The sequence below is a fragment of the Oenanthe melanoleuca genome, chromosome 1 (genome assembly GCF_029582105.1).
Source record: "Oenanthe melanoleuca isolate GR-GAL-2019-014 chromosome 1, OMel1.0, whole genome shotgun sequence".
NCBI lineage: Eukaryota > Metazoa > Chordata > Aves > Passeriformes > Muscicapidae > Oenanthe > Oenanthe melanoleuca.
This window is the reverse complement of record NC_079333.1, coordinates 46,080,951-46,105,386: the sequence shown is the minus strand read 5'-3', so window position 1 is coordinate 46,105,386 and position 24,436 is coordinate 46,080,951. Positions and strand designations below refer to the sequence as shown.

The window sequence follows — 24,436 nt, the reverse complement described above, 5'->3', positions numbered from 1 at the left end:
GAGCTGTGTGCTCCCGTGCTGTGCAGGGTGGGAGGAGGCTGTATCCAAACCGCACACCTGCGGGGCCGCACCTGCACAGCCTTTCGTGTGGAAACGCTGCATGTGCCCAGCAGCTGCTCCCACGGGGACACGGAGCCTTTCCCCTGACACCTGGCAGCAGCCATGCCAAACACAGAGAGAGCCAGATCTATCTCTCCCTGGCAGTGCTGGGTTAATGGTTAGACTTCATGATACTAGAGGTCTATCCAGCCTACACAACTTCATGACTCTATTACTGAGAGACCAGCTGGTGGCTAACGAATGTTGCTTTCACACACGCTGGCAAGCCGAGAGCACACGGAAGGGGGGCAGCTATAACAAAACCTCTAAACTCTGTCAGCTGCGAGCATGCGGCGGGCTCCTCTTGGGCCAGGCACGGCCACCTCGCCCCCGTGCAGGCGGAGCTCCAGGCCGGGCTCCAAAGCGGTGCCAAACGAGGCCGGCGATGCCGCTGATCGCGCAGATCCCGCTTGTGTAACCAGCCCGAACACGCCGCGGGGCCGGGCGCGGTGCTGAAATCGCCACGGTGTTCATGCGGCCTGACCTCTGGCAGCAGCCCCACAACCCCGGCTGGGGACAAACACCGGGCGGTGACACCGCGGGGGTCACACCGCGGGCACAGCGACCCCGCTCCGCCGCCGGGCCCAGACGGGGACACCGGGCCGAGATGGCGGCACCCGGCCTCGCTCTCTCGGCGGCTGACGGGGGGCGGTGACGGCGCGGCGGGGACACTGCTCCGCTGAGGGACACGGCCCGCCTCCCGGTGTCACGGCGCTGCGGGACGGGCCCGGCGGGCGGGGACACTGCTCCGCTGAGGGACACGGCCCGCCTCCCGGTGTCACGGCGCTGCGGGACGGGCCCGGCGGGCGGGGACACTGCTCCGCTGAGGGACACGGCCCGCCTCCCGGTGTCACGGCGCTGCGGGACGGGCGGGGCGGGGACACTGCTCCGCTGAGGGACACGGCCCGCCTCCCGGTATCACGGCGCTGCGGGACGGGCCCGGCGGGCGGGGCGGGGGCGCAGCCGGGGCCGCTGCGCTCCGGGACGGGGCTGAGGGAGCGTCTGCCCCGCGCTTTCACCCACCAGTTTCCGCTCTTGCCGTATGTTTTCTGGCGCAGGGTTTGAAGCCCGGACCCAGAAATGAGGAAGGTTCTGTGCGTGGAGCCCGTCATTTTCATCTACGTTTTTTCGTCTTTCCTGACGATCCCGCTGGTGCAGCAGTTCATCTACCGGCGGCTGTGGGAGCAGGAGTACAACTCCACTTTCGTGAGCGACAGCAATGTCACTCACTGCGAGCAGAATAAGAGCAGCCCGGCTTATATCAAACAGAAGGCAAGTGACGCGGGAGGAATGATAATCGTGAATAAACTTGCAGCCAGGAGGTGCTGCCTCAGTATAACCTCCTGTTTTATAACCTTAACCTTGTAGTTTTGTAACCTACCCTCACTTCACTGTCTCCTCGCTCTAATGGTACGCTGTAGGTAGTGATAGTGCTTTAAAGACAAAGATTCGTCTCCGGGAAGATGCTGGGTTTTAGCGGGAGTTGAACACTCCTGGGAGAATGGGGACCAAATTAGCATTGGGCTGACATAACCGCGGGTACGGCTGGAGGCTGCTCCTCCCACGAACATTGTGCGTGTTGTGTTTGTGTGCCACCCGTTGTCTCTGCGGCTCCTACTGTTCTTTGTAGCCATCTGAAGTTTAGCAAGTGCCCTGTAGTTTTGAGAGGAGAGGATCTAGCTTAAAATACCTGTATTTCAGAGGAATTACAAGAATGAGGAACAGGGCAAATTAAATTAAATTTTTTGTGGTTTTAAAGCGTGGAAAAAAATTAACTGATCTTTGCATGATCAAATACAGTTGGTGTTTGCCGTTCAGAGTACTAGTCTGCCTTGTTGGAATACAAGGAATCAAGATGACAGGATCCCATGGTCAGTTACATTTTTAGCACTTTTCCATAGTTTAGTGTGCTGGATAGCAAATTGTTGACTTGTACCTCTTCCATTGCACTTCCATTGCAGTTTTAATGCTACCCGTAAGCAGAGCTAACTGTGAGCTGCCCGCAGAAGAGATGGTCATTCTCCATTTACCTGTCCCCTCTCACATCATGTGTTGCATCTCACAGTTCTGCAGTTACAGCTTGTGGTTTGGATTTGAGTGGGACACTGATTCAACAGAAAGCTCATCTCTTGTTTTGGGGTTGTTGTTTTTTGAATGTTGTTTGTGTTTTTCTGAGGCAGTACACTGCTCTGGCACACTCAGTGGCCACATGATTTCTGTGTCTAACATGGGAACAGCAGAGGGGACGTTTTTTCAGAAGAGTTGCTTACTTGTCAACAACAACTGGCAGTTGGGGTGGATAAACTGAAAGATAAAACCACCATAGGGTCAGAAAAGTAAATGATTCACTGTATAAATTATACAGAAGTTGGAGTTACAGAAACAGTCAGCTGGCATTCCCTTACACTGCTGAAAAGGTGGTAATTGAAAATTTTTGCTCCCGTCTAGTATTTGGATTTCTGATGTGCTGCATATGTGCAAGACTGAATGCCTGAGCTTATTTCACTCATTTGTCATATATAAAAGAGATTGTTAATGGTACATGCTTCCAGTGAAGGTGATCAAAGAAATAATTCAGGACTTTTAGTGTGGCATATGTTCTTTGTCATGTGACAGAACCTGGTCTTAGTAGAAAGAATGTTAAATTAAAAAGATCAATAGACCTGTTCCAACATGGCTTCTGGTCTGACCCATGTTATTTACCAGTTTTGACATTTACAAAAATTTGTCAATTTTTGTTAATTACCAGTTATTGTCAGAGTAATGCTTGTATGTTGCTCCCAAAAAGTTTTTCTTTCATATTAGCTCCCCATTTGATGCTGTGTCTGGCCATATTCTCTAAGCATACAGTTCTAATTGCAGAGCCTGTCAAGAAGTCTACATTTCAAATACATCTTTGCATTTTTCAACCCCCTCAAATTCAACCTGATTTTCAAATTGCCATCACCAAGATAGAAGACTCCATATTTCTTTTTGCAAAACACTGAGGCAGAGTGCTTAATTTCATCTGAAGTTTTGGTAGCGTCTCTGATATGATGGCATATTCACACTTTACAGGTCTCTTGTTTACAAATTATAGTTAATTTGATATTTGAGAGCATGAGTCCTTCAAGACAGCAGTTGAATAATGGCCAGTAGAACCTCTTAGTTTCCCTTTCCTGCCAAATTTCATTCCCTGCATTTCAGCGATTGCCAGTCAGGCATGAGCTTTTGAACAATTGCACTCTTGTCTGGATGCCTTGCTGCATTTTTATACCACTCTAGTTACCATAGTGTAACAATTTAAGTGCTCAAAACACACACTAATTTAAGTGCAAGTGGGTCTCTGTGCTGAGTAATAGTCCTGTGTATGGGCCAAAGAGTACATCCAGTAACTTAATTCCAAACCCTTTTGCAAGGAAGTGTGAAGTAGGTGTTCCAGATTTTCCAAGACCTTCCTAACTGAATTAGGTTTGTAGATGTTGTAATTTTTGCTGAGGCCCTGTTTGCATTAATGTTTAAAAGAATATCTCTCTTAACAGTTAATTTAGTGTAAGTCCTTATGTTCTGAGAATGAAGAAGCTTTATACTAATCTCACCTATTTCAAAGTAAAATATAAAAGGAAATTGAAGACAAAAATCACTTGGAGCCTGCATAAAAGGTAGAATATAATTTAAAAAGGTTAGTCCTTGCAGAATTAATTATTTTTTTACAATTTGAAGAAAAATAATCATCTTACAATAAAGTCAGTTTAAAGGTTATTTGAATATAAACTGAAGTATTCTGATCACTGACTTGGATAATCCTTTTTTAATATCTCAGAAAGAGCTATACTATTAATCATTAAACACTGTTTATCATCCATTGATTTATTATCCAATCAGTTCATTTCCTCTTGCTACTCAGTAATATTTTATCTTATGAACCTGTGAGTTTGTCATGTCCTTTATATTGTTCAGTCTCAGGTGCTGCACTTCTCTCTTAATTAACCTTTATATCAGTTACTTATTCATTTTTATTTTTTAATTTTGAAATAGATGATTTTAATATCTATTTCTGTTCACCATGAGTAATTTTTCAGAGTAGAGTGAACTTGCACATTAAAAAACTAGACCTTTCTCTTCAAGTATATGTCTTTCCATTGATTATTTAATGGAGTTACATGATTTTAAAACAGCTGAAGGTTTGACCTATGATTTTCTATATTATTTTCCTTTGGCTTTATAAAACCATAGAGTGGGGAGTTGCATGCCTTAAATATATTTTTTCTGTACTTATGTCTGTAGTCTTCTTTTCAGTAGACATTTTTTATCTCAGCAAGTTCATGGTTACGTGTGGTACCTGGATGTGTAGCCAACTTTTTTGTGTTGCACAATTTCTTCCAAAACAAGGACACCCAAGTTTTGGTTCTTTTTTTTTTTTTTCATTATTTCAGTTTTACACTTCATTATGGTCTGGCAATAATCTTTGTATTATGTGGTTAATGTGGGTTGAGATGATACATATTAACTTTTAATTTTATTTTTAATGTAGTAGCATTTGTTTGATGCTCATGTCTTTCAACAAGACAATCCTAATAAAGAAGCAACTATATAGAGTTCTCTTTGTCAGCAGCAGAGGAGTTAAAGATCAGAATAATATTTTCCATCTCAGTTTGTTCAGTCTTCATGGTTTTGAACCTTCCAGAGCAACAGCACTGCTGGCCAGTGGACAGGATGTCATGAATGCTAAGGATCTTGAAAGCTTTCCTTGAGAACCTCAGGATCAGTTGAATTTTCCTCTTGTGGTAAAACCTGGTATCTTATAAGCAAAGGAAGAGATTGAACCAGAAATTCATGGTCTCTGCCTGTAAATATAAATATGAATTTATAAAGCATTCAGCAGCTTTTAAAATTGCCCAGAGTATATTCCTGTAAGTTATAGGGATTTTTCATCCTTTTGGATTCTACTGAGTCAGGATTATGTTAGCTGCAGAGGAAACACCTGAAACATGGAGTATAGATAGCTTGAATACAGGCTGAGATGGTGTGGGCAGACTTGCACAACTGTACCTGTTGCTGATTGAACAGCACAATGCCTGCCCAAGTCAGTGTTATGCCTCATAAAACTCCAGGAAGACTTTCAGCATGACTTTACTCTTTGCATCTAAAACTTTCTCTTAGCTAGTATAAAGGGTTATGTATGAATAAATGTATGAATAAAAGTATGAATAAAGTTACTTCCTTTTCCCCTGCTGTCTGATCAGGTGGTTCTTCTGTCTGATCAGGTGGTTCTCTTTGAAAGGGCTGTTGTGGCTCCTCTCTTGTCAGGTCTGCTTCTATGCTTTAAAAATAAGATCCGAATTAGCTTGCTGAGTGTCCTTTAGCAGCTGGCTTCATAAGATTTATTTTTTTTTAATTAAACATCCTTTAGTTCTTTTTTTCTGCAGCCATTCATGCCCTGTTAAATGGTTGTTTTAAAGTTACATTTGATTTTTATACTTCTGTTAAAAAGAACTCTGAAATTTTCCCCGTAATGGGTGTTTAGATTTTATTTTTACAGTGTTAGCTGCTGTTCCTTATGTGAAAATACCTGCTGGGGTGTATCTGTAGAGACATCACTGATTTGGACAATTTCTGAACCCAGAGCTTTACAGTGTTTGCAAAATCCATTAATTCACATACCTGTGAGTCAGTATAATATTTAAAGCTGTATTTCACGTTCTTAGTTGTTACTGTTGTTTGTAGTGGTAAGATTGTATGGTGGGATGTCAGAGCAAATTGTGATCTGTTTACTTGCATAGTGTGCTCTAGTCCATGAATTGTTTCTTCTAACTCCCTCAGTAGAATTATTTGGTAGGAAAAATGATCTGAAAGGAGGGAGCATGCAGTGTGTTCCTTAATCAATGACTGGCTTACTACTCATTTCTGAATAGTATTAAAATAGGCCAATGCCCTTTTGCCATTGTATTAAAGGAGATACTTGCAGTTAAAGATACTTAACAGCTCTTGTAAGTGCATGTTCAAAAGGATTATTCTCTTTTCTGCATTGAAACTTCTCTGTCAACAGTACTAGTAAGACTGTGTCTTAAGCATTATGTTTTGGGTTAATTTGTAACACAGAATGTTTGAGGAATATATAAAAGTCTGAATATGCAATGAATTTTATTATAGCCTAGTATATCAGAATGTCATATAATCTTACAAAACTACAATGCATCTATCATGTCTTGTAACAGTATAATTTATAATCTATGAACATGTACAGCGATATCCATTATATTGCATAATAATTATGTATGTAATATTTTTACAGGTTTTTTTCCCAATGTATTATAGTATTTACAATTATTTTTATTTTCTCTTTGCAGGAAGTTCAAGAAAAAGCCTCTGTTTTTAATATGCAGTTGGACTTAACTAGGGCCATTCCCAGCCTTACAGTTGCCTTTGTCATTGTAGCTAATGGGGATCGCCAGGGACACAAAAGGTCTTTAGTTTTACCATCAATGGGAGCTTTGATTTCTGGTATTAGCTTCACTGCAATATCATATTTTTCCTTGTCACTCTCTGTCCTATTTGCAGTTGCATTTATTACTGGACTGTTTGGGAGTTTAGCAACTTTCCTTGGAGGAGGCTTTGCTTACATAGCAGAGGAGTGTCATGATGAGAAGCAGAAAACAACACGAATAGCTGTAGTGGATTTGATTTTTGGAGTTGTATCTGGATTGGCAGGACTGTCATCTGGCTACTTTCTAAGAGGAATAGGCTTTGCATGGACATTTGTGATAGCATCTCTGCTCCATGTCATTAATATAATCTATATTGTATTTTTTCTGGAAGATACTGTAGGTGTATCTCAACTGCAGCATGAAGCACCAGTATCCTGGAAAGAACTTCTTAGGGAGACATTTTCTGGAGTGTACATGCTTTTTAAAACTGCCCCTCATAAAAAGAGAGTTTTAATAATTGTGTTACTTTTTACATTTATGACTTATTTATTTACTATGCTGGGTGGGAGTTCACTTTTTACACTGTATGAACTGGATGAGCCGCTCTGCTGGAATGAAGTATACATTGGATATGGAGCAGCTGCATTCACTTCTGTCTCGCTGACCAGCTTTTTAGGAGTTTACTTATTTTCCAAATGTCTCAAAGACATTTATATTGTCTTTATTGGGATATTTTCTTACATTGGAGGAATGATCATGGCTGCCTTTGCCAAAACTACCCTGCTCATGTTTTTAGGTGAGTTCTGAATCAGTTGTTCCATGGTCAACAATGTATATGAAAATGCTGCTCTGTTATCTGTAGTGAATGCAGGTGTTGGATATTGAACCACCCTGAAAGGGTCCTAGGTAAAATACAAATGGTTGCTCAGACTGATCTAGGATTTAATTAAAATATGAACTGTGCAGAGAAACAGTGGAATTACTTGCTTATGATTTGGTTTTCGTGTCATAGAACTATATTTGATTTATTAATTTCTCTGTTTGTGGATAACTGTGTCTCAGTGCACATTTAGTCTGACTTTTCTGTTGCCTTTTACTATTTGAGGATCTAACTGTTCAAAAGTATATGACTGATGCAGTTGCAATATATTTGTAAAATCCTGGATTTTAATTACTTCAATGTCTCGTGGCTGCTTTACAGTGAGAGTGCCATCTTTGTTCTGCTTTATGCCTATTCCTGTTCTCCGATCCATGCTGTCAAAAGTGGTTCTCACTGGTGAACAGGGTAAGTAGAATTGTTTTTAAACAATAAAATAATATGATGCTTCAGAACAGAGATGCAAGATTACCTTTAAACAAATAAATGCTATTTTAAGATTGCTTTTCTTTCACATTCTGTGCAATATGAGCCTGTCTCTGACATTAACAGCTTCTGGTTTTGAATTTAATTTGAACAACATTGTGTTAAAAACTACCGCAAGTTTCAGCTATCAAACAAAATACTGTTCTTAAATTAAAGACCATTGGGAACTTGAAGCAGAATGCTTAAGGTTTATACAAGTGTGATTTCACAAGGGCTTCTACATTCACAAGATTTTGGCATGCAGAGGAAGATGTGTTTCTGTTATTTAGTCAGTTTCTCACTTAGTAATTTAGAAAGGTAAGCAGCAGGTGGTTAATCTTCATAGCATTTGGAAACAATTAGACTTTGATCCTCAGAAATAGAGCAGGAACACAACTTCAGGCCTGTGGCTTCCAAACACATCCCAAGTAATGTAACATAATACTTCTTTAAGTCCTTTCCTTGTGGAACACAGAAAAAAGCACATCAGGCTTCAAAATATGGCTGTAATATCCCATATTTTGCTTCTAGGGAGTGTGTATTTTCTAGATTTTGGGAAACATATACTATCTAGAAAAGTATTCCTGAGTTGATTAGTTTTATTTTTTAAAAGATTAATCTTCATACACTAAAACAAAGATCTCCTTGTACTAGCTTTGCTGAAATACACCTGTGGTATGGAGTTTCTTGGCATTCTTCAGGGCTTTGGCTACTTGAATAGTTTGATGCAGCAATCAGGTTGCCTCTTGTCATCCTTTTCTGTTTACCTAGTGTGATTTTGGTTATGGTCCTGTGACTATGAATGCAGCTTGGGAAAATGTGTTCAACAAGACACTGACAGCATAGACTGCCACCCCAAAGGGTAGTTCAGTTCAAAAAATGTTGTTTGTTTCTTTTCAAAAATGAGAAGGCAGTGGTTTTAAGCTGAACCAGTAGTTAGTTCCTTATTGAATCAGTCTTTTCCACGTATAAGAGTGAAGATTAGAGAAGGAAGAAACAAGAAAGGGAAAAGTAAGAATGAAGAAGAGGACTGGAAGGGGTAAAGTATGGAGATGTGCACAACATGGTTAGAGAGAATGAACAGGTTAAACATCATGTGATAAGCAAATGTAAGAAAGTAGGCATGATGACAGAATAAGTGATGAGAAATAGTTTCCATCAACAAGATGTGTTGTTTATTTGTTGTTTTTTTTTGTTCATTTAAAAGAATAGCATTTTGCAAGAGTTGCCACAGAGCACACTTTCATAGCAAAGTATAATCCTCTAGTGCTTGTACCTTGCATACATGCAAAAATAATGTCAATAGATATATCTTTTGAACCATATTTAAAAACTTCTGTACTTTGAAGAGATTTTGTTTTATTTTGTTTTGTTTGTAATTCACCCATTTATTTTTGGCAGGTGCTGTGTTTGCTTGTATTGCCTGTTTAGAAGTTGTGACCGGCACTATGTCAATTTCAGTTTTTAATATTATCTATGCAACTACTGTTGCATGGTTTTCAGGCTTTAGCTTCCTCCTATCAGCAGGCCTTTGTCTAATTCCACTGTCTGTCCTGTGGTAAGTATGGACTGGGGGGGTTCTTCTGACTGCCTTTGCCAGTAATTTCTATTTTGACATGAATTGAAGCTGAATAGTTTAGTGTGGTAGTCCTCAAACTTTCCTACCTGCTAGTGTGCAGTGTGCTGTAGTGGCCCTTTTTCCCTGATCAAGCTACCTGCTCTCAGCTCTGTCCTATGAATTTTCCCCAAACTGAAGCCTATCCTGAATGTACTTCCACTGGGATATACCATACCCTTGACTGCGTGTGTGCCTTCCCTTGGTTTGAGACCTTTACATGGTCTTTCTTCCAGGAAAGCCTTTCCCAAAAAATCACATGAAAGGCATGAGCTTAATTTTGCAATCTGAGCTCTTCTAGATGCTAATGAAGATTATAAACATGACATTAGCATGTTTAATGGTTTAATGGAAAGCTATCTGTCCTGGTCTTTGGTCATGGATACCTTGTGATCAAGTGCCATTAAAATCTGTAAAAGATTTTAAGGCCCAAAAGAATAAACCTGTAAACATGTTTAAAAAATTGGCATCTGTAGCAGTTGTGTCTAATCACATCTAGTGACCATCTAGTAATATGGACAAAAAAGCAAAGATTGGTTTACATTATTTCCAGTATAAATTATACTTATTTTTTGGATGCTTAAACAAAAATCTAAATAACAGAATAATTACTTTTCATTAGATAGATTTACAGCTGGAGGGGAAAAATGTTTTTCTTAAGAGGGTGGCACTCTGGCTGGAGACTTGTATATCTTTTCCTAATTTTCAGACTTCACCTCAGTCACCTTTTATTGCTGCATCAGCTGCATTTTAGGATTTAAATAGGCAGTGATAATGCTGTAGATTTAGAACACGTCACATAAATTCAAGTCTATTCCTGCTTCATTATAATTCTTTACACAGTCTTTATGGAGCAGCTATACTAATGGTAATTTACGGTAGTGATGGCTCTTACACCTGAGGGAATTGAAGCAAAGGCATCTTGCGTATGTGAGTAGAATACTTTCCAGTAAAGTAAAAAAATAATTGAGAAATTCAGTTACATTAACAAAGGCAGAGTAAGTACCTCTCCTATTAAGTATTATCATTAGTTTAGTTCAGTGTAAGTAGAGAGTGTCTATTAAGAAAGCAAAATCTACTGCAGAAAAGGTAAGATATTTACCATCAATCAGTCTGTCTTGCAATCAGTTCTGTAGTACATCATAACCATAAATTTCTGAAGGTTTTTTTCTTTACCTTCTGTCATGAGTTTTAGATATCTGACTCTTTGAATACACTTTCTCTGCACCTTTCTTTTTAGAGTGTAATGCAGTGTTACAGCTGGAATGCAGAAAGGGTAGTTATTCCAGTCTGTAACAGCATAGTTTAGTACTGTTCTCAAAGGCAGCAGTAATGACAGTCTGACCTGTGCAATTAGGGCAAATAGTGGCATTGCTTTTGTTTGCTAAGACACATCACCAGCTTTGTGCCACAGAGGATGGCTGCACAGAGCTATCCTGAATCAGCATGCTATATGAACTATCTCAGCTAAAGATACCTGTCTTGTCTTTGTCTTACAGCTGGCTTCTGTGCACAAGCTGGAATGGGGAGGACTTGGCTCTGCTGGTACCTGAAGAAGTGTCCAGCATAGAGAGTGCTGATAGTTGAACAAAGGATCCACATACCCAGGATGTCTAATCTGACATGCAGTGGCAGAGATTGTTATGTCACACAGAAACCACAGAGATAATACAACACAATCTCCAAGTGGCCCTGCAGCAATAAGCACTAAATTGGTACCACTCAATACCCAGTCTCTTTTTAGCACTTGACTAAAGCTAGCTCTTAACTATGGAAATAGGCAATTGAGATTAATGCTGCTTCAGCATGAAGGAAAAAATAAGGTAGGATGATACTTTTTCCACTTTCTCAAGTTTGAGAATGCTGCTGTGGATTATGGTACATCTTGTATCACTCTAAGTTGGGCGACAGAGATAAGCTTAGCAATCCAGAGGACTTTGGCAATTCTGCTGAAGCCATTGCAGACTTTGCCAGCTGAGGATTTGGTCTACTGTGTATATCTTGAAAGGCCTGTCTTAACACTGAAGCCCCCAAATTCTCTAAAATTCCTAAACTAAAAAATAGGTTTTTTTCAGAAAGCAGACTGGAGGCAGTACTTACACCTGCCATAAGTACACTTATTGTTCTGCAGCTAGCAGAGTGTTTGTGTAAGTTTAACATAAGATGTGTGGACCTTGCCTGTGACTTAGTTCTTGAAATGGATTTTCACACAGAACTGTCAGGAAATTTTCATCTTGCAGAGTGTGAAGTTCAGCCTAAACCTACATTTTGCAGAGGCCATATTGCACATTTATCATTTTCCCTATATTAAGGACTGCATACAGACATCTCTGTTTTGTCCCAGAGATACTTGTTTTCTACTTAAGTCGGTACTTGGCTTAAATGTTTATTTTAGTGAACAGCTGTGATAGCATTTCTTATCTGTAGATCTTTATTTTTTTAACAACCATGAAATGAGGTGACGAAATCAGAATCATGAATCTAATCATCTTGCCACGAATGCAGCATAATTTATGAGCACTTGAACAGCACTTCTAATCTTCAAAGCATTTTACATATGCTATTCAAAACATTCTTCCATAATAGATACTATCCTCTGTTGCATAAAGAGAAATTAACAGAAAGGACAAGTGACATGAGACTGCCAAGCTTGGAATCAGTTTAAGCACTGATTCCTCACCTTCTCCCTTAAAATCTTTAAGTATAAGTTATCCTGAGTATTAGGTTCTGCAGAGCACAGCAGAAATGTGAATATAGCACCATCTTAAGGACCACTCCCATGTGTTTATTTTGTTAAGAGTTTGACAGCCAATACTGTTCTGATCTCTCAAAATTGTGACTCTTTTCCCCCAAAACAGATTAAGTAGAAAAAGCAAAACAATGTAAAGTGATAGCCATTTAGAGAATGAAACCTCTAGGAAAGCAACTACAATGACTTCACATGCACACAGCATAGGATAAAAATGCAGACATAGCAAGTGCTGTATAATCAATGAGCTACTTAGAGCCACTGATACCCATCCTATGATCAGAGACTCCTGCAGAACTACTCAGTGGTACTCCACCAAAAAACAGTAATACCAAATCATGATGATACTTTTATAGATCATTTATAACTGAATGACTGCATTCTTTCCAAGTTACATATCGTGATCACAGAGAAGGCTGGAAGAAGGTTCAAGTAAGTTAAAGAAAGCACTTACAGTATTCAGGAGACCACTATCTGCTCATCACAGAGCCATTTATCCAGGCCAGAGGGAATGTGCTAACACCTCTAGCCAGCTCTCACACTTCTGTGCTGAACTCACAAGACTGATGTTGGCAATTAAAGATCATTAGCTTTCTCTCAGTAGTTTAGACAAGAGCCAGAAAATAAAACTGCCTAATGCCTTTGAGGTGCCCAAGCTACTGCCAACTTGTTGGAAACATGAGCCGAGTTCTACAATAACCAGTGGGTCCAAAACATAATGAGTACTTGTAGAGAGATTAAAAAAACACTGATGTAAAGGATTTCAGCACAAACATTACATTGTCTTCCTTGCCTCTTCATTATGCAGTTATGTAAGGCTTTATGAAATTAACTATTTCACACAAAACTGCCTGGAAATAAAAAAGCAAATGCAGAAGGAACGTGTACCTTCACTTGCTCCTCTTCAGTGCACACCTCTTCTAGCACTCAGAAGCTTACAATGAAGTGAGCCACTTCCACAGTGGTGCTGTGTCAGTCTGAGGACAAGCATGTACACCTCAGGAATGGCTTTGTTATGATTTAACTGCACAAAGTGTGCTGTTTGCAAAGTATTTCTGGTAGATGGAGCATTTAGAACTGGCTATAAAATTAAGTTAAAATACATGGAGGATATGAACTGTTTTTAAAATGCCTTGCACAGTGCAAGCTGAGGAACCAAGTACTAATACACATCAGATTATTAAAACAAAGTCTTCTAAGTTTGTAATAATTTTTTTTGTGTAAAAAATACAAATTATTTTGACATAATAATAATAATAAAGTTTGGTTTTTTAAACTCTGTTGCATGTGTAGTTCTTGTGCTTTTACATTTTGTTTTGACAAGTGGCATGACTGATAAGAGGGTATTGGTGTAAACCAGAGCAGCACTATGGTATCATCTATTCTTTATGGTCATAACAAACAGCAGAGCAGTTTTTTTTTTGCTTCCCTTCTGTGCCTGGGGAAAGGATGTTGCCCAGAACATCAGCACCAAGAGGAGGTGGGGAGTTATGGAGTAGGGACAGCACTGCCACCTGCAAGAAGCCATGGTGGGGGCTTGTGCTGCACCTGCCAGAGCAGCAGAGCTGGAAGGGCTTTTCTCCCCTACCCAGGCCAGATCTGTCCCAGCTCCAGTGCCCAGCACACCCCACTCAGCTGCCACTGTGGGTTACTCCACGCAGCACCTGCTTTACAAAATGAGGCTTGTATAAAATGGGAAGAATGGGCTGGGGCAGGAAGTCCACAGCCAGCCCCCTGCAGCACTCAGAAAATTTAACCCTTCCTTTTTACCTCAAAAGCTTTTCGCCTCAGTCCTGCTTGATTTGCATTTCTCTACTAACAGCATAAATTCTCACATGGGCCTCTTACACAAACTATTTGCTTTCTAGCCTGGGTAACCCCTAGGATTAGCCTCCTTACAGACATAATGAACAATGCAACTTCCTGGCTCTGCATATGGCTTGATTTCACCCAAGATTATTACAAAGTGTACTAATCACTGAACAAAACCACCTAGAAATTGCATGCAGCATCCTAATCTGCTTCTGGTTTTACACTGTACAAACGAGAAACTCTAGTAAATTACTTGTCTTAATGTAGTTTAGCTCAGATGCAACAGTATCCATTTTCAGCCAACAAACATTAGGAAAGGCCAACCAGCTCAATACACTGAAGTGGGGAGCTGGAAGGTACCAGTAACTGTGTCTGATTGTTGGATGGCTCCCTGTTTTCTTGAACAGTGCTGGTAAGATTGCAGACCTCATAAAAATCCACTCCAGTACCTTTAACCTATCCCAGACCTGGCAATGTAATCCCTCAGCTTTTCTGGCCTGAGCCTTGAGCAGTACAAAGCCTACTGAACCCCAAGCTTGCTTTATAACAACAGTTTAGTTTTTGCTTCACACAAAACTGCAGAGGAACTTGTCAATTATAAAACAGCAGCCAACTGATATTTAATAAAGACTATCAGCTCACAGAAGGGTGAAGACAGCTGTAGAAAACAAAATGTAAGTCTACACTTGCATGTTCAATTTATTGGTCCTCTGTTTAACCTCCCTAAGGAAAAAAAAAACCCAACAAATTAAACAGCTTGTACTGCATAGCACAAGCCTCTAATCTCTACAAGTCTCAGGTGAAGAAAATTTTAGAAGCTTTACTTCTTAAATGAAACAAGTTCAAATATAAAACCAAAGACCACCACTAAAGCAAGTCATACTATCATCCTAATGTTTCCAAATGCTGCATGTTTTGCACATAAAAGCACTATAAAACTTACAGGACAAAAGCTAGAGGCTTTAGCCCATATGGATAGGGAATTTGTAGTAGCTATAAGCCCACTGAAAAGCACGAGGAATGTCTGCAGTTGTGGAAAGTCGGTTATAGCAACATTCCTGCTAAAATTATCTACAACAGAACACTATTTACATTTAACCAAGTCATTAAAACCTGCTGAATAAAGACAGTTCCTGTTTTAGAAATACTGTTTCAAGTTCTTCATATCTGACAATAGATAACATTTTTTGAACCAGACTTTTTTTCCTGATATGCCACATTGTATTAGCTGCCTTGTAAGATTGATACAACATATACACATATGACACCAGAAATAGTTGTTACAACCCTGAATTTAATAAATAAAACCATTTAGCACACAAAAACCCTTCCAGTTGTCTGCTCCTTTAAAAGGTGTATTTAAATACAAATCTCTCATTCTTCCTTAATTAAGATCTGATTTTTGTAAACCCAGAAATATTTTTTTTTGTATTTGTATCACCATATCTTCATGTTCTTACTGCAGCAGCTTTATTAGGTACTTTCATAATTCTGCATTCTTTCTTAATACTAAAATACCTAGACCTGGGAGTGCTCTTTTGGATTATGTTCAAACAGATTTTAAAACATCTCTTTAAACCCCAAATGGAACTTGCTTCTACTTTCAGAAACCAAAATACCTTCTCAGGGACACACATGAAAAAATCTAGACTTTCAACCCCATTCTTACAGTAATATTTGCAATTCTTCACAAAACCTTAAGAGCTCACTCAAATAGGTGTCAAGAGAAAGATACAATGTAAGTAACTTGCAATGCCGAAGTTAAAGACCTTTAAATATATTGCAATAAAAGGGACAACACTGGGTCATGGATAAGAGATTCTTGATTTAGGATTAAATATATTTTTGAACGCAACAGCATTTATAGCAAACTTTTATTCAATAGTTTAAAAAGTGTATGGAAATTTTCATGAACAAAGAGTTATGCAACAGAAAATACCTTCCTCGTCCCCCATTAAATGCATTTACCACAGTAGTCAGTTTTAAAATGCCTGGGTATTTTTGAATTTCTTGTATACATATATAGCATTTCCATATTTAAGAAGCTATTGTCCTGAGCAGTTTATGAAAAGGCATTATTTAAACTACTTAGTTACAGGACATTTGTATGATTGATAACAAGCACAGAACAATTTAGAGACTTGAAACATTTAATGTGCCTTTTCATTAAGGAAGGCAAGTGATAACTAGGTCTGCTTAACACTGTGAGTGTCAATTTAGTACCATGTACTTAGATCTGCGCCAGAAAGACACACACAAAACATTTTTGTGATGTATATTTTGTTACAATAAACCAAGCTTGTGCTCCATCATGATGTGTGGTTCTCCCATAACCTCACTCTGGGAAGGATCTGCAAAAAGAAAAGTTAGACAGCATGAGGCCTTTACCAAGCTACAAATACCAACAATTAATGAAGATGAACATCTCTATTCATTATAAAGCTTAGTGCAACAGTTGCTTGACTGATTTTTGACAGTGTTGCAGAACACAGATCTGTAACTCCTCTCTCCTAAGCACTGATCAGAGAACAAACACATATATTGTGGAACAGCTTGTCATAAGGACACACACACAAACCAACCAGTTCTGCATAAACACAGACTCCAACTGCCTGAATCTCAAAGGGTTTACATTACAAGTTTAGTGTTTGAGAAAACTCAAGTCTGACTGAAGTTTTTCTCCAAAGTTGCCCTACACCTCTTTCCAACACAACTTCTCTGCACAGCTGGAGCTCACACTCCTCTCTTCTGTTAGCTGGGACATACTCCTGTTTTCTCCACCCAACTGCCTAGTTTCACAGAAATTCTACACCTGTAAATACCTCTGAGATTTCCTCCATTCTGTAAAGTATGGTTGACATTAACCACTCTACTCAAAGGCTACCAAGGAATGTGCAGAGGACACAAGAGACCAATACTGACAGTACGAACTTCTTTTCTACACAAAATATTTAAATTTAAGTAAAAACAAACAAACAAACCCAGGGCCAGAACACATGTTGTGACTATTTGGAATAAATACGCTTTTCTTTATGGGTGCATCAATCATATTTTCCTTCCATAAATAAGACATTAATGCCGCTGATTCCTCCAGAGACAACAAAAATATCTAGTCCACTTCCTGATAAATAAAGTCTTACAATTGTAACCCACTCACTCCATAAAAATCTAACAGTTTGTTGTAATGGTAAATAACCAAATTTCTGCAAATTATGTTCGACATTGCTCTACCCCTGTGGAACCACAATAGCCCAAGATTCCTTCCCTGGAAAGGAAACCCTTGGATTCCCTTCCAAGATCCCTGTATATCCATCTCAGAAAATAATCCCAGATTTACACCATGCTCTAGATTCAGATTTGTTCCTCCATTATTTCCAGCTTCCTATCTCCCCAGCTATTTCCAATCTCCAATCCCACTTCAAAGTACTATGTCCTTCCATGATATTCTCTGCCTCCTTCCATGTCCTTAAGTACCAGCTAGAAATAATTTGTTCAAAAGCCATTTTTCCAGGTTTATGGTATGCCACATGTATTAATAGTCAACAGGCTACCATGTAACTGCAGCCTGTTGAGTTCATTTGAGGGAGCGTTTTCCCTGCTAAGTATCTGTTTCTGTTAGTTCTGAACCTCTTCTCTAACATTTCTTCTTAATTACAAAACTTAAACTTTGTAACCTCTGCTTGACAAAATCTGCACAAGTACTTTAAAAGTTTCTGAGGAAAGAGGCATACAAGCTACATGCACAATCTGCTCCTTCAGAAACCCAGCCTACAAGCAAATACTGTCTTGCTCAATATTTCAGAATAATTTCCACATAATTTACAGCTAAATTACATTTATTTCTCCTTCCCCAGTGCTTCTTTGCTTTTAGGATTTAATTTTGTTCTTTGTATTTTGGGAGTTTAACTCTTTTTCAGTAGAGGAAAAGAACTTTACAGCTCCCAAATTTTATTTTTAAATGTTTCCATAACATTAAAGCCAGAATGTATTTACCATTAAGGATATCCTCAAAACCAATGCATTCATCATTTCCCCTCAAAATATCCATTGCTATGTTTGAGCTGTGAAGAAATGGTAGACGCTGGACCTGTAAAAAAGAGTTCAAGCAAGAGTTCAAGTTTCTGCAAGTCTGAAATAGAAAGGGTTCATATTTGGATTTCTCAGTCTGAAGTGACTAAGAAAAGTCAACAGACAGAAAAAACACTGGAATAAGAGAACTACTGGCACACAAAGACACACTATCAGCACCATCTTCTCTTGGTTATCTGTATGAAAAGAACAACCTTCTAATAGATTTTTGGTTTTCACTGGAGTGTAGGAAGTACAGCAAATACTGCACTTTAAAAAATAACTAAGTACTTTCTGTCTCTACTTTGTAAAGCTCCTCTCATGAAGCTGGGGAGGTTCACTGCAAACCTCCATACCCTGAGGTCAGTACAGGGCAATTGATGTATACTGCAGAGTTTGGAAACTACATTCTAAACCTCCTAAACCTCTGACACAGGTCAGGAGTACAGATTAAAGAGCTATATTGACTTTCCCATTCAAACATAATCCTCCTTTTAATTAATCTACATTATAATTATGTTTCCGATCTCAACCAATTCTTAAGCTTCAAGTCCACTCCCAGTTACTTTCAACAGTCTTCTTGTACCCTTCACTTCCAGTATTTCCAAAAAAATTTCAAGTGGCACACATAGATTTCAGAGCATAAATATTCTGAGAATGCATTCACTACTACCAGAGATGCTTCAGTCAAACCACAATAAAACTTGCATACTCAACATGAATCTGGAAGTGTAAAACCTTCTGATCACTGTATTTCCCCCACCCATCTCCCAAAACCACCTCTGGAGACAGACTAACAGGATATCCTCACCTCCCTCATTCTCTGAAATGTGCTAACGTTAGTTAGGAAAAATATTCCTCAAGATGGCACATCTGAGACCAAGAGATATTTTTGTATCTCACATCATGACTTTCACATCTTCAGGAGCAGTAACTTCTGTAAGCTTAATGCAGCTCACTGTGGTTTAGTAGCACCTCATCACTTAGAGTACAAAATTGCTCTAACTCACTTGGAAAACCTACTCTTAGTAACTTGACAACCTTCAAGAAGAAAAAGAAGTTTACTAAGACCAGTGAGCTTTCTACTTCTTCCCTTTCTCCAGCTACCCTCAATCCTAGGAGAAAAGGAGGAAAAGGAGACAGACTCAGCTTCTCAACTAAGAGTTAAAGCCTTTGAACTTAACTCCCTGTAGACCTCCCTTGATCTTACAACAAAGGCTGAGGAACGATAAGCACATAGCAAACTCTGTTTCAGGTTTCACATTACCTCTACATCCACTCCCAAATCACTACCTCCTTCAGACCCCTCAGTGTCTTTTCCCTGCAGCTGCAGAGACTCTTTCCCATGAAGGTCATACGTTCTGCAGGGAGAGTATTAATTTTAGGAATTAATACTCAATTCCTCCTGCTTTTCTCTGAAGCTTAAAGGAAGCTACTCCACAACAAAGCTAAAGCAGTTAGCTTCACCAAATAACCAATAAAACAACAGTAGCTAGAAGGCTTTAGCATTTGACTGTTCTAAAAACTAGCAATTGCAGTTTGGGTCATCATTTTTAACAGTGAATTAATTTCTTTTGGAAACATAAGGTATCTCAATAAAGAAAGATGTGTCTCTGAAAGCATGCTTCAAGGTAAACATTTTTCAAATGGCTTAAGTTATACCAGCTGGATAAAAATTCCTACCTGTTTCACTGCTCTGAATTCCATCTGCAGCTTTAAAGGTGCATGGATTCCTTGGATGTTTCTCAGTGTGGCAAAGTTTGTTTTATCTTGATTTAACTGGAACTGTCACAAACAATATGAATTTTTATTTCAGAAAAAGTTACTTCGAAGTACAGCCATAGAAGAAATTTGTGACATCCTACTTAAAAGAACCTGCTCACTAAATTTGTATGTAAAAATTCAGTGATACCATCAAACATGTCTCAAGTGTATAGGAAAGAGAATGATGCAGTAAGATTTGTTCTATAAAACTGGAACTTTATTTTTGCTGGATTTTATTCCAAATTAAGAACAGGAATTTTATTTTGCTATTTTGATAATCAGGAGATGTAACACCACCAAGTGGTACAGTTTTGCACTACTTTACTACAATATTGTCTGGATGAATAGGAAGCTTAGTCCAGTTTAAAGAAGACAAAAGCCAATTTGATCTCTTTAGTTAGTCATTAAAACTACTTGAAAACACTTGATGTACTTCTTTTCCAATCAATCAGGAAAACAGACCACCACTTACACTCCTTATGATTGTGAAAAGCAAATGAAAATTCATATTTTTCCCAACTGCTCTCAAACTTATCAGTAAGACAAAGAGAATCTATTGAGTAGAGGCTTTTTAAAGAAAAAGTGCTCACTCATGTACACTGGAGTACAAAGAAATAAGTTACACTTAAGCTTAAATAATAAAAAAAATTCAAATCTCTGATTTTAAAAGCTGTACTCCATCACCATAACAAAAGCCTATTATTATGAGAACACATTTACAAGAAGGGATATCAAAAACCAACAGAAAAATACAAGTCAAAGATATAACAAGCATTTTCTTTGTAACAATCTATACTGATACTCTTCACAAGTTAAAAGAAAATACTATTTATATGCCTCATCCTAATCTTATAATTCTGGCTACATTATTCTTCCATTTCTTTTATTCTATAGAGAGAAGGATTTTTGGATAGCAGAGACTTTTGGTTTCTACCAGCACTACCTGAAAAACCTTTTTAACATTGATAGCAACAAAAAAACCATTACTATCTCAGGCTAAATTAAGTACTTTCCCATTCATGAAAATAATTCTTAAATTGGCCTTAAACTTACAGAAAAATTAACCAAATGTGGGAGAAACAATTTAGAATTCACATACTTCTTAGGAGATTACACAGCATCTTTTATTTCTGTGCGTTTTTGTCTCTTTAACATGTGATCTTTTAATTATGTAGATTTTTGTATGGTAAGAACAGAGTTAAAAACTAAGTTATGGAAATCAGTTTTTTAAAATAAAAAATCAATCAATAAATAGTTCTGAAATATTTATAGTATTTATAAATAAGCCCACAAATTTGGTGTCACAATAACATCATCCCTTTAATGCAAGTGACACTAACACTGGCTAAAATTAGAAAATATTAGACATTACAGTCAGACCTTGTTCTGCCGTTTAACTTAGCAATTTGGAACATTCTATCAAAATAACATTTTTGATTCAGGACAGTTTGATACAATGTACCTTCTGCACTGACAGAACAGGTATCAGAGACATTGAGTTCAACCAGCATGTCTGGCCTCGCTGTAACTCTTATTTGTATAAATAAAATGTTACTATTGTTGAACACCTTTATTCTGTTGAAGACCCTGCTCATGACCTCGTACTGCAAGTCATGCAGTACTGCTTGCTACTTATTTAGTTAAGAGTGAAGACGGCTACATTGAGTTTATGCTTACATTCTTTTCTGTCAGCTCCAGTGGGTGGCTGGGCAACAATTCATTTTTCACACTTGTAAAGCTAGAAGAACAAGTAGAAAAGACATTAACTTCAAATTAACTGGGATATGGTTTTTTTAAGTCCCATTTCAAACCCAATCTCCAATTCAAACAGCAGCCCACAGAGACACACAACTAGCAAAGACTGAACTACAGAAAAAAAAAAAGATTAATAGTGAAGCAGCAAGTAAAAACTCTAACTACAGCACTACCAAAAGAAAATGAATTCAAACATCCTTTATGCTTGACAAAACAGAATGTGTTTTTCTTCCTTGATTCCCTTCAGAAAGAGATGAAAACACTAATAAATGAGATCATTACATATTTAATTATGTCCAAGCTACACTGTATCTTATTTTGAAGTCTCTAAGCTTCAGCAATGGAATATTGTACACACCTTCCCCCCAATGCCAGTGGTACAGCATTTTAAACTCCATTAACTTCTTTTGGATTCATTACCCAAGACAGAGACATAAGTTTTGCAAAAATGGCAAACTCCAAACTATTTTTATTATATTACTTTTGGGGTTTGTCCCAGTGCTGAAATTAACCATTTCCCAAAGTGTTATGGCACACTTACATAAATGCATATTAAAACTACTAGATATTTCACAATTATCAATACTTTGCTGTTTCTTCTCTAAAGAACAGTATCATAGAGGTAAATGCCTGTTTTCAATACATCTTGCAAGAAAGTTCTGTAAAAAGCCAACATTTAACATATATACTGAAGTTCAACACTGTCTATGACACAATTCAGCAACCAAAAGTAAAGCATACCCTCTGCGCAGAAGATCATGACCTTCAAATAGCCCTGAAGCTGAAACTTCTGTAAATGAGATACTATCCTTCAACAGAGAAGTAGTGCCTCTGGAATTCTGGGGGAAAAGAAAAAAAAAAAAAAAGAAAAAAAGAAAAAAAAAAAAGATTACTTCAACAGAACCAGACGATTTTTGTATGGGCCAATAGGCCAGCCAAATGAAAGGAAGTGCTCAAAGACTCCTTAAAATACTCCTGGACAAGCCCTAGACTTTAGAGTTTCCTTAAAATGGAGAAAAAATAAAAACACACACAAATACCCAAAAACATAACCCCTACACTAATAATGTACTCTTTCAAACAGTCTGACAAAAACTACTGACAATGTTTTAGGATCTAGTTGACCCAGAACAAGTCAAACTCACACTATAACCCTATTTGTTCCCACCCTGGGCTGCAGGGATGGAAAGGAAAGAGGCAAGTCCTGACAGATGACAGGACAGAATGGAGCATTCCTTCATTTACTGCAATACTGATACAAGATCAAACTTAGCCATGGTTTGAGGCTGCTGTAAGGAGGACAAAGTGTACTTGAGCAGTCTAGTCTAGTATGCAAGTTAGGAACAAAGGAAAAGAGTCACTTGCAGTGGATCACCCAAAGTCCACACACTAAGTAAGTAAGGCTTACTAGTAATCCAGGTCCCTAATTTCACTCTAACCTACCTGAATTTATTGAAGTGATTTTAGGATTACTCATAAAAATTGCTCCACCAATGGGGCAATGTCTAAGAAACAGCAGAAGGTGACAGCAATAATCTCTGGATGGTGACAGTGATGAGCAGTTCAGTGCAAGGGTTTCAGCCAGCAGCACTGCCAGATCCAACAGAAAACTCATGCTTACAGTTAAGTTCTTCTGTACCAACATGTGAGCTCCCAGTAACACAGGAGCTGTAAGACACTCCTAGCATGCCTGTTGTTACATGCACATAAAGCATCTACCAATTCACACACTCAGCACTGACGCGACCTTTGTGAGACTGCTGTAAATGACAGCACTAAAGAGATACGGTGCCCGGGGGACGAGACAAGAGGGAAGATCAAAGTTAAACTCATGGAGAGAACCACGAAACACCCCTCGAAAGCAGCACTCTCGAGTCACACCAGTGCCCGGCCCGCCTGAGGCGCCCAGCGCGGAGGGCCGAGCGGGACCTCCCTCCCCGAAGCCGCGGGAGGCTGGCACCGCCGGGCCCCCCGTCCCGGCCCGCTGCCGGGGAGCGCCTTCGGCACCGCGCCCTGCGCGCCGCCCGGCCCCCGCGCCCGTGAGGAACCCGCCATGGCCGCGCCGGACCCCCGTGACTCAGCACGGCCCCGCAGCCCGCGGGGACGCCGGGAGGGTGAGGGGAGTGGGATCCGGCGGGGGCGGGACGTGCGGTCCGGTGCGGTCCGGCACAAGGACACCCCGCCCGCCCGCCCGGCGCCGCCAGTGCCGCCAGTGCCGCCGCCCGCACTCACCATCTTGAGCCCCCGACGCGCGCGCAGCCACTTCCGCCGCCGCCGCCCTCACTTCCGCCCCGCCGCGGCGCGTCACGGCGCGAGGGGCGGGGCCGTGCCGGGGATGGGGCCGGGGCTGTGAGGGGCGCGGGGCGATGGAGGTCGGGGTGCGGTGCGGGTGAGGCGGTCATGGCCCGGCCTGTGCCCTCCTTGGCCGTGGCTTTCTTACTCGCAGGGCTGTGTCTTGTAGGCGCTGGTCACAGGAGCGCTGGGTCAGCTGGGTTGGAAAAGACCTGTGAGAGCAGCGAGTCCCCTGTGACACTGCCGTGTCAGTGACGCCGTGGCGCTGAGTGCCGCATCCAGCCCTTCCCTGAGCACTTCCAGGGGTGGTGACTCCACCACCTCCCTGGGCAGCCCGTCCCAATGTTAAATCACCCTTTCCGCGAAGAAATTCCTCCTCATGTCCAACCTAAACATCTCCTGGCAAAACTTGAGACCATTTCCTCTTGTCCTGTCGCTTGTTACCTGCGAGAAGAGGCTGACCCCGGCTGGCTGCACCCTCCTTCCAGGCAGTTGGAGTGAGCAGTGAGGTCTCCCCTGAGCCCCTTCTTTTC

At 40.0% G+C, this 24,436-nt stretch overlaps 2 protein-coding genes across 3 annotated transcripts; one reads left to right on the top strand and one right to left on the bottom strand.

The window, feature by feature from the left end:
• Positions 1 to 361: 361 nt before the first annotated feature.
• SLC46A3 (solute carrier family 46 member 3) lies at positions 362 to 13,493 on the top strand. 2 transcript variants are annotated; one of them, XM_056502376.1, is made up of 5 exons: positions 362 to 1,371; positions 6,429 to 7,302; positions 7,708 to 7,791; positions 9,250 to 9,406; positions 10,963 to 13,493. In XM_056502376.1, exons 1-5 carry the CDS (start codon positions 1,180 to 1,182, stop codon positions 11,048 to 11,050), a joined length of 1,395 nt encoding a protein of 464 aa, XP_056358351.1. In that variant the 5' UTR covers positions 362 to 1,179; the 3' UTR covers positions 11,051 to 13,493. The 2 variants fall into 2 exon arrangements, with proteins under 2 accessions (XP_056358351.1, XP_056358361.1); XM_056502386.1 differs by having other exon boundaries at positions 1,008 to 1,375; positions 6,433 to 7,302.
• Positions 11,543 to 24,140, bottom strand: POMP (proteasome maturation protein). Its single transcript, XM_056502399.1, has 6 exons — positions 23,844 to 24,140; positions 22,353 to 22,450; positions 21,534 to 21,594; positions 19,776 to 19,877; positions 18,018 to 18,111; positions 11,543 to 16,375 (listed from the first exon to the last, which is right to left on the bottom strand). The coding sequence occupies exons 1-6, from the start codon at positions 23,844 to 23,846 to the stop codon at positions 16,308 to 16,310; spliced, it is 426 nt and encodes a 141-aa protein (XP_056358374.1). The 5' UTR covers positions 23,847 to 24,140; the 3' UTR covers positions 11,543 to 16,307.
• Between the last annotated feature and the right edge of the window lie 296 nt (positions 24,141 to 24,436).

Excerpts from the sequence above, each read along its gene's own strand:
- SLC46A3 (XM_056502376.1), top strand. The coding sequence starts at position 1,180 with ATGAGGAAGGTTCTGTGCGTGGAGCCCGTCATTTTCATCTACGTTTTT. Across the intron at positions 1,372-6,428 it reads CGGCTTATATCAAACAGAAG|GAAGTTCAAGAAAAAGCCTC; the intron begins GCAAGTGACGCG and ends TTCTCTTTGCAG. Across the intron at positions 9,407-10,962 it reads ATTCCACTGTCTGTCCTGTG|CTGGCTTCTGTGCACAAGCT; the intron begins GTAAGTATGGAC and ends TTTGTCTTACAG.
- POMP (XM_056502399.1), bottom strand. Across the intron at positions 18,112-19,775 it reads AATTCAGAGCAGTGAAACAG|GTCCAGCGTCTACCATTTCT; the intron begins GTAGGAATTTTT and ends TCTTTTTTACAG. Across the intron at positions 16,376-18,017 it reads TTTTGAGGATATCCTTAATG|ATCCTTCCCAGAGTGAGGTT; the intron begins GTAAATACATTC and ends TTCTTTTTGCAG.